Raw genomic sequence first — 10,106 nt, forward strand, 5'->3', positions numbered from 1 at the left:
TCGGGAAGGGATCTCATGACGGCATTGCAGGTGGTTGATAGGTGGTGTTGTAAGCCACCACCTCTGTTCAGTGATGGTCGTTCACAGGGGACTTAGATGCTCTTGGTCCACAATGTGAACACTGGTATCATCAAGAGAGTGTTCCAGTGCAGATGCATAGCCGAGTCTTGTCCTGTAAAGGTGGGTCTTCTGTGTTGTGTTGGGTTTATGGAGTGCCTGTTTGGTTTCTCCTTTGTGGAGGTCCAAGCATTTGTCACTGCAGAGCATACTCTATTCTGTTTAGCTTGTGTTTTAGAGTTTTGTCCCATGGATGAATCAATTTTGTCTGAGGGTCTTGCTGGGTCTGCTGGTGTCTGACCTTCTTTCGTGTACATATTTGCTGATTTAATGGAGGCCCAGTTGGGATAACCACGTTTTATTAAGAGCTTTCTTTAAGCGTGTGTTCCTTTTCTTTCCCTTTTTCCTTAGAGGAAATATTTTCTGCCTGGTGTTGTAGGCTCCTTATCACCTCAACGTTGTGTTTCACAGGGTGGTGGGAGTCAGAGAGTAGGTACTAGTCTGTGTGTGTGTGTGTGTGAGCTTCCAGTAAACTTCAGTGTTGAGGCTTCCAACCCAACAACACAGTCAAGGATCCTGCTGTCCTCCCTGGTGAACATTTGATTTAAGCCACTTGAGTGAATTTGTTTGGTGGAGGCCTCTACTTCCTGGGTTTTAATTGCGACCCATGTGTCAGCCGCATATCTGTACCCGAGGACAGGTGCTGTCCATTTGAAGGAACCGAGAGCTGCACTCTCCACTCCCTCCATGTAAAGATTGGCTACAATGGGAGAAACTGATGAGCTCATGGCACGTCCATGGTTTTATCTTTAGAAGCCCTCATTGCATTTGAGATATGTTAATATGAAATTATTCTTAATCATAGAAATATGCTTTAGAGACTAACCGTTAGCGCATTAGCCAGCTTGGCTAATGCATTTAATGTGAAGTGGTTAGAGCATCATGTGAAGTGTCATTCAAATTCTTTCTTAGGTACAACTATTAATCCCACGCTGCAAAAAAATACTGTAAAAAAGTCCTGCTTTTTATTTAATTAGTTATTAGTATGTAGTCTGTGTTCTCCTCATATGATCCCTATGAGCTAAAAGCATGACTTCAGACTAAGTGCTGTTTCTGACAGTTTCTTCTCTCTTTTTAAAAAAAAATGTATTGAATTGTGATGTCAGTACTCACAAGCTTTCTGTTTACGAGGGGCAGCCAATCTTGGCCTTAAAGGGAGAGGCTTAAAAACTGGTTGTTTCAGGTAGTGGATGAATTATAGTGTGGATTATTTTGAACTGTGAATCATGAAGAAAAATAGGGAGCTGGAAAAGAGTATAAAGTTTAGGGTAAAAGAGAGGTAGTATCAGGTACTTGTTTTTATTCTGATATAGATTTTCTTCTATATTGCTGGATAGTTTTTGATGAAAAATCAAATTGTGATGTCATTTTTCTGTTTTTACGGGGCAGACAAGAGTAGTGTTAAAGTGCTGCATAAATAAGCAGTACTGGAAAGTGTTGTAGTACTATTATACTCGTGGTGATACCCATACTGAGCTACTAAGTCCCAAAGTGGGTGGTGTGTTGCTCCCAGCGGGAAGATCTTTTTATCCTTTTGTAAAGATACGATTTAAATTTACCTCACCAATGTGATACCTTGAGACTTTTAGTCAATCAACCCAGCTCTTTACTCAGTTTGTAAATATTGCCACAATATTAGTGCTCTTTTTTAGCTACTTGTTGTCACTGTTCCTGTTCTCTTTATCAAAAGTCTTCATTGATTATCTTGCGGTAGTTGTTAATTGTCATTTTTGTGGATAATTGAAAGCACTGTCACAAATAAAACTGTAATTCTGAGCAGATTTTATGCGGATCATATGATTTATGCACACAAGGCTGTCCATCCATTCATCCCTCTGTCCATCCATACAGAGCACTGTGTTCAGAGATGATTTTATTTTGTGCCCATTAAGTCCACCTGGCAGCCCGTGCCTTTTGAAAAAAGCCTGTTCATGGTTTATTTGTTTTAATCACTACAGAATTATTTTTGGGTGCAACACATGCCACATGTATAAAAGAATACAGTCACTTGTATTATGCTTTTTCATATTTGATATAAACATTTACTAGACAAAGAATCTGACATGGTGACTGGCCTGAAATTTATAAATTATATAGACACTGATAATGTAATGCTTGGTTTGAGACAGAACAATGACAAGCTTCTGCACCTTCCACTACTATAAGTGGACTACAAGCAGACACTCAGTCCTTGCTTGCATAGCCTGGAAATGGGGAAGCAAAACCGCTGAACGAGAATTTCTGCAATAGTTTCACCCTTCGCCAACTCGTTGCTGTCTCGCTCTGAAACGCTCTCTCAAAAGCTTTATCGAGCACCTCTCTCGAGGGTCCTGCATCTTTAATGACTGCGGCGAACGGAATAGATTCGAAGATGAGACCTTTCGATAAAAAGTTTCTCCTTACAAAAAAGTTTTATACGAAGGAATGCAGTGTGTTCGGTAAACATATATGTAAGGCTTTTTCCCTCCTTTTGCTGCACTGGAAAGTGGAGCCCCTCTCACGAGGGCCCTAGCTTTAAGAGTGAGCTCCCAGCAATAAGGTCAAAAGCCAAGACTATTAATTTTGCAGTGCTCTTCATTTCTGTAAACAAGTTGATATGTACTGAGTAAAGTTTAGTTACTTTAACGTTAACTCGAGTAAACCATAAATCAAAGAAGAAGCCTAAAAAGAAGCCAATCTGGGATCGCCGTGGGGAATAATGCGCCTAATGACAGCTGTAAGTCTGGCCTCGTCTCTAGATTAAGCGGCAGCAGTACAATAATAACATTAAGGGACGCATGTTGCATAAATATATTTCTGCTCATTCTGTAAGTCACTTAAGCAAAATATAATATGTTCACGTGAAAGCTCTTCCTTGGAGATTAGCCCTCAACTGCAACCCGAAAACCTTTCAAAAAGTGTCACACATACACGTGTATCGAATGGAAGGAAGCATGCTCCCACATTACATGAGGTGAACTAATGGTCTAATGAGTCACATACTGTACATCCCATGCAACAATACTAAATGAATTTAGAGTGACGGTTTCTCTTTTCATAACCACCTAAAGATGAAAAAGGTAAGAGATTTTTTTTTTGACACATAATATATGCATGCAAAGAACCTACTCTTCTTGGTTCCACCGTGTGAAAACATCTGGAACAGACAGGAGCCTTTCTACCCTCCAAGAGCTCAATAAGTCTGTACAGTAGAGACAGTTACAATTATCATAGGAATTATTATTTAGTTACTATCATGTAAAGCGTACAGTAGTTGCAGCAGTGAACACTGGGGATCCTAAATACTGCAGAAACATAATTGAATGCAGTGCTCCACTGATATACAAGCTAAGGTTGAATGAGAATGTAGAGGGGTTACTGTGCACAAATCACATTGGCATGTTGTCAGATAGAAATGTATGATATCTTATAGCTATGTTCAAAATTATTCAGCATTTGACATTCTCATGCATACAACCACAAGAAGCGAGTCCATTGAAAAATAGTCCAAGCATTGTTTTTTGTTATTTTTTTTTCCTGTGGAAATGGCAGAGAACCTAATGAGACATTAAAACGTGTGCTGCTGTCCAGAGTGTGTGGATACAGACAGGAAGAGGAGGGAGCAGCGACGGCTCACTTCTGCATGTCACACTGCAACAGGAGCACGATGGACGGGTCGCTCTTCGCCGCCTCTTTGAACTCGTCCAGCGAGATCTGGTCGTCGTTGTTTTTATCCATTTTACTGAAGATCTTGTCCACCCTCTGCTCTGGTGTCAAACCGTCCTCGTTCATTTTCATCATGATCACCGTGCCCACCATTTTGTAGATAGCCTGTGGGCGAGGTGTGGCGAGAAATTAACTGAGAACTGTGGTTTGCTGTGCAAGAATAAAGATGAATGGATGGATGAAGCAGTGAATAAACAGATAAAAGTCAAATGTTGAAATAATATAATTTTTGTGGAGATTCATGATTAAATTGCTGAAATGGCTACAAGTAAACAACAACAAGCTACATACAATTATTAAGCAAAAGTAATCCGTGGATGGAAATAGTACCAGTAGTTGAATAATGTATGCATGCTCTGCTCTGCTATTTTCTGTCAGCAGGCTGAAATTTGGTTGCACACAGAAGACCAAGAACTCTGAATATTTCATTAATATATATCAAATGTGCAGGAAACGCTGGGCTTTTACTGATTTATTGAATTATTTCAAAAGCAGTGTTGCACAACAGTGCAAACAGGAGTCGAGTTGGAAAATCCTTTGTAAAAGTGGGAAAATCATTTTGACTTTTTATTTAAGTAAAAGTTATAATTCTACTCGAGTACCCAATAAGTGTGACAGAGTTTTACCAAAAAAACACCAAAAGATTTTTTTCATTATTATTGTTCAATTTAAGAATAAACCCAAATCTTCAGATTAAACTTGAAATGTTATTTTTGAGAATCATGTCGAAATATTAGCTAAAGTTGAAATGTGGACTTGAAGAGTTGACACAACAACTTCATCGGTGTTCTGATTGTGTTTTGTGATCATCATTACCAGCTATTTCATTTTGCACAAATGAAGCCAACCCCTCCAAGTTTGTGTTTTTTCCTTCTGAGCAGATGCAGCTTTTTGCACTATCTCTTCAACATCATTGCACTTATCACCACATCGTGTTTATGTAATAAAAGATGGCCCTAATACTCCTTTATGCAGTAGTGCACAAGTCGTGTGTCCAAATATATATCGAATGGCACTTTTGGAATAACATATATTCCAAAGTGCCTCAAGAGTTGGGAGTTCGCCTTGTAATCGGAAGGTTGCCGGTTCGAGCCCCGGCTTGGACAGTCTCGGTCGTTGTGTCCTTGGGCAAGACACTCCACCCGTTGCCTACTGGTGGTGGTCAGAGGGCCCGGTGGCGCCAGTGTCCGGCAGCCTTGCCTCTGTCAGTGCGCCCCAGGGTGGCTGTGGCTACAATGTAGCTTGCCATCACCAGTGTGTGAATGTGTGGATGACTGGTTGTGTAAAGCGCTTTGGGGTCCTTAGGGACTAGTAAAGCGCTATATAAATACAGACCATTTACCATTTGACCATTTCATTGGATCATCGCAGGTGTCCATGATGTTAAATACTTAAATATTGTTGGGTAGCTCTATAATAACAATAATAACAGCCACATGGGTCAGTTGTGGTCCTGTGTTTAAGCATAATAATTTTTTTTTGAGTACAATAGTATGATGCCAATGTATTTGTTTATTCTTCAAACTGTTTGGCTGCTTTTGGGTTTGCTAAAGAAAAGTTTTATAAAAACCCAAACTGTGATTTGAACACAGTTACAATGCTCAAATCTCCAAAAGTCAAAATTACTGGAAAAACAAAAACAAAAAACAAAAACAGCTAATTCCCACATTTAAAAAGCTGAAATCTGGGCTCTTTGCTCTGAGGTGATTTAGTTGAAAACCATAAGTCAATTATGTGAAAAATATCTTCTTACCAGTGTTAAAACCTCTCAGGTCATAAAATAATGGGGTTTTGTCTGACTGTTTTTGCACTGTTGCACACTTCAGAGCATATTGACAGTCTCAGTAGGGGCTGTCAATATGCTCTGATATCACTGACACATATCGGATTTATTTTATAGATTGTGTTTCTACAAATAGCCAAATGCAATTCAATACAACTGCAGTTTTGCCATTACGAAACTGTATCTGTACTCAAGGCTCTGCAGGTGTGTGGAAGACTGATAACACCAAAAAACCAATGGAGAAAAAAAACCCCCAGAGCCAGTCCCCTGATGAGCAAAAGCTTAATGACTCCATAATCCCTCACCTCAATTATCTCCAGCATCTCCACTCTGGTTATTTTGCCATCACCATCCAGGTCATACATGTTGAAGGCCCAGTTGAGTTTCTGCTCAAAGCTGCCACGGGATGTGATGGACAGAGCGCAGATGAACTCTCGGAAATCAATGGTCCCGTCTCCGTTTTTGTCAAAGGTTCTGAAGGCGTGTTGTGCAAATTTTGACGCATCACCGTAAGGGAAGAACTGCACAAAACAGTAGAGAGAGGTCAACTGGTGCCTTCTTGTTACAGCATAAGCACAGCTTTTTAAAAGGGAAAATAAGTCCTCTACTGCTGCATGATTAGTTTCTACAACAAAAAACTCCAACAGATGCAAAAGAGGCAGTTGATAAAGAAGAACAGGAGCTTCTGGACACAAACCTTCACATAAAGCTGCTGGAACTCCTCCAGATTCAGCCTGCCAGTGGGGCAGTCCTTCAGGAAGCCTTTGTACCACTGCTTCAGCTCATGTTCATTAAACTCTGTGTTCTTCACCAGATCCTCCATCACCTCAGGAGTCAGCTTGCTGTTCTGCTTACCCATGTTTCCTGTGGTGCAAGAACACGTGAATAATGCATTTGCTTTTGCTTCGGCTCGAAAATATTTGTCAGATTCCCACTTCGAAAAAATGAGCACAGAGTGTAAAATGTGCTCTTTTTCTTCTGGGATGGCAGCAAATATTGCCCCAGTGCTCATGTTCTATTTTGGTCCCTTCAGCCTGTTTGTGCCAGCCAGTGGCCTGAGTAGCACTGACCTGGATCAACACCGTCAGAGCAGATCCAGTTCATCAAATGTTCGATCGCTGCTATCAAGTTTCCACTGCAAACGCTGTCCTATAACCTGACAATGACAACAAAGGCTGTGCTTGCTTGTAAAAGAGAGGCTGCTGCAGTAAGTCCACAGACACGAGTAAGGGCAGCGTGCAGGAGCACACAGCACTGGATCAATGGAAAACACACCTGAGTGGTCTGCATGTAATCCAGTGTTTAAAGAAGCCGTGGGAAAGCTGCACAACAATCAGCCTGGGTTAGTTTGTTATCTTTGACAACTTAAGCCAACCACACCAGGGCAGTCCATCAGAAGCCCCACATTCATTAATTATTTACTCATCATGTGGCGAATGACATAAGTGGCCAAGGATGCGTCAACTTCCATTGCATAATTGAACAAATGAGAGAGCAGAATATTATTTGTAATCTAAATACAGGCCGTTGTGGGAGTGTCCACAACTTGAGACTAACATATGGTCCACATCTCTGCAGCATGACAGCAGGCTGGACAGCTCCACCACAGGCAGCACTGCATTGGCTTGGGCCTTCCACAACAAACGGCAGAAATGTGCGCTACAGCCCAAATCACTGCAAACCACAGCTTTTAACGTCCATCCCCTGCGTGTCATAGAACCAAGCTTGGCGAGCGTGATTAGTAATTACAGTAACAGATGTTGGGTATTATCTCTAAAATAGGCTACAGCGAATGACCTTGAGGTGCAACATTTTGCAGGAAGATGACAAAACTGTTTCACGGAGCGTTGAGCTGAGAGAAACGGCTCGACGCGCTGCAACTGCGGCGTTTAATAGAAATATCAGCCACATTGCGCACAGGCCACAGGTATGAACGACTCGTTCTGCCATCGGATGCTGTTTTATATCACGCTTTGGGCAATGACATCCGTGTTAATGCTATTAAAGCTAACCGCCTCCTGTGAGAGCTGGAGAGGGAGACGCTGCTGCATTCCGATGGAAACGACGCAGTGAGAGTATTTTCAGATTAGATCCCCCCCATCCTGCTCCTAATGACATCTTTCCGTGCGCATCGGGCCAGCAAACATGTCAAAATGCAAGAAGAAAACAGCTATTTTTAAAACACAACACAGCCACCCTCGGTGCCGCCGCAGAGCCACATTGGAGGGGTGGGAGAAAAGCGAGAGAAAAAAAGCCTATTAAGTGCAGAAATCTTAGTGACATTTTGTAAATTCACCAAATAATCGCTCTCTGCCTTATTTTTGTTTTTCTGGCTCTTTCCAGGCAAGACGCAGAGGCTTTATTTTAAAGGATGCGCAGGTGCCAGAGAGCCAGCCCTCTCCTCCATCCCCATTCATTCACACCAAAGGAAATTATGAAACATAATGCGCGACATATCAACACGAACCCATCCCTGCATGTATAATCTGAGACACATCTAAGACATGGCACATAGCTCAAAGTGCACGCACTTCTTACCTTATTATTTGGCGATTCTCTATCGGAATAAATCTGCTCTGGCTTCTGCAAAGTACAGAAAACCCCCTGCCGATGAAAACGTTTGCCCAAAAGGGATTATTCTCAACAAGGCTCGCCCTCTTTCAGAGAAAAAAAAAATCACCCGCTAATGAAATTTCTGGATTTTCCCGACGTTATTCCAGATGAGGCGCAGCAGGCACCGATCCCACGCCAGTCTTTGGTTATGCGACTACAGGAGCGCGGCGTCACCCGTGTGCATCACAGCCTGATCATAAGTTCACTGTAGCTGCTGCTGCTGCTCGGTTTGGGTTCAGCCTGATCCTGTCACGTTATAACCGGATCTTCATCGTGATGAGGATGGTCAGCTTGAAATTTCATCATCAGGAAATTAACATGTTGGATGTTTCCGTGGCGCAAGAATGGAAGATTAATCGCCTATTCATTTTTGGCCCTGATGAAATTATTCACTGCGACTAATCTGGAATTGGTTTAAATAAACCCGACTGTGAAATATTTCACTTTTATGGTTTTAGACAAATCTGTGAGAAGAATAAATACATTTATTAAAAAACTTAGAGTTTGTAGACAGGCTGTAGAAGACCTGATAGGCCTACCCCAAACCCCAAATCCACCTTCACAAATTTGACCACAAGCCAAGTTAAAGTGTAAAATTCATTATTTTTTACAAATTATTTTTAATATTTTTGCACTTTTGTTGTTTAAAGCCCTTCGCGCTGAACCTAAACACACGATCTACCTTATACTTACTAGCTGTTTCCCTTGGGTACGTTCAAATGCGTCCCCAAGGTGACATTTGGTTTAGTTTTAAAGCCTCTTCATAACCTTTGGGAGACAAAATCCTGAAGTATTCAATTAAAGACCGATTATTACCATTTTCTTTCCATTTTTCCTCAAAAATAATGTCAAGCTTGTCCTAAAAGTATGAAAAGAACCAACACATCTTGTCCATACTGACTGTGGCTTTAAGTTTGAAGCGACTCCAAATTTCTCACAGTCCTCTTTCTGTGAAAAACTGCCCCATCTCTTAAGGTGGGGGGGGGGGGGGGGGGGGGGGGCTTCCATCGATGTAAGCTAGTGAGTGTGAATCTAACCTTTCACGTCTCCATGGTGATTAAAAAGTCTAGGTTTGGCATTTAATTTCTTCCTTTTAGAGTTGCGGGGGATTATGCACATCCTCACACACCCACTCACACACAGCACAAATTCAGTTGACCATGAATGTGGCCAAAGTTTTAAATAATGGGGTCAGTGTATGTTCAAATAATCCCTGTGCACCAGAAGCTTAGGCCTCGGAGTTCTCCGTGTACTTTTTTTTTCTATTCTTGGATGTGTATCGTGTAAAAGACAGGAGGTATCCCTCTAGATGCGAGCACAAAGCTGCTGTACAAACCTTCTGTCAGGGGAAAGTTGCCTTAAAGGGAGAGGAGCTGGCTGGTTTCAGACGGTGGATGTACCCAGGCAAAGAAGGGTTATTCTCAAATGTGAGTAATGCAAAGCTACTCTACCAGAGCCCAAGATTTGTATTTTTTTTAAATGGAGCTGGAAATTAGCATAAGAGGTCCACTTTAATATCTAGGTCCTTCTTACCTGATTACAACAGCCTGTGACATAATCATTTTTTAACCACTTCAGGAGATAAACATGGTGCAAGTTCCAGAGCAAATGTGTCTTTACTTAGAAGATTTTAGACCAGATAATAAGTCAGGGAAAAATAGCTACAATGCACAGAGCAGAGGAGAAAATGAGGATTAATATTTTTTTAGCACTTATTTTGACTTATCATAATATCCCTGAACGTAATGACTGCTAGAGAGAACCAGCAGCGTGCACAAAACCAGGGCCTTGAAACTGACGCAGCTGAATGGAGTTTAGTCATTGTTACCTGCATTATTAATGCATTATTAATATCTACTTTTTCTGCTGTGATGTCAAAAAGTCTTCA

The 10,106-nt window shown here is 41.4% G+C and overlaps 1 protein-coding gene across 1 annotated transcript; it reads right to left on the reverse strand.

Moving 5' to 3' along the window:
• Window positions 1–1,973: 1,973 nt before the first annotated feature.
• On the reverse strand, window positions 1,974–8,482 carry vsnl1b (visinin-like 1b). Its single transcript, XM_006798683.3, has 4 exons — window positions 8,144–8,482; window positions 6,303–6,469; window positions 5,911–6,126; window positions 1,974–3,927 (listed from the first exon to the last, which is right to left on the reverse strand). The coding sequence occupies exons 2-4, from the start codon at window positions 6,462–6,464 to the stop codon at window positions 3,730–3,732; spliced, it is 576 nt and encodes a 191-aa protein (XP_006798746.1). The 5' UTR covers window positions 6,465–6,469; window positions 8,144–8,482; the 3' UTR covers window positions 1,974–3,729.
• Window positions 8,483–10,106: the final 1,624 nt, after the last annotated feature.

Source organism: Neolamprologus brichardi, chromosome 19 (genome assembly GCF_056152115.1).
Source record: "Neolamprologus brichardi isolate AB-2024 chromosome 19, ASM5615211v1, whole genome shotgun sequence".
Lineage (NCBI taxonomy): Eukaryota > Metazoa > Chordata > Actinopteri > Cichliformes > Cichlidae > Neolamprologus > Neolamprologus brichardi.

Bases quoted from the DNA above. Each gene is read 5' to 3' on its own strand.
- vsnl1b (XM_006798683.3), bottom strand. From the start codon at position 6,464: ATGGGTAAGCAGAACAGCAAGCTGACTCCTGAGGTGATGGAGGATCTG. The intron at 6,127-6,302 runs GTTTGTGTCCAG...TGTTTTGTGCAG, and splicing joins TCCAGCAGCTTTATGTGAAG to TTCTTCCCTTACGGTGATGC. The intron at 3,928-5,910 runs GTGAGGGATTAT...CCTCGCCCACAG, and splicing joins AGATGCTGGAGATAATTGAG to GCTATCTACAAAATGGTGGG.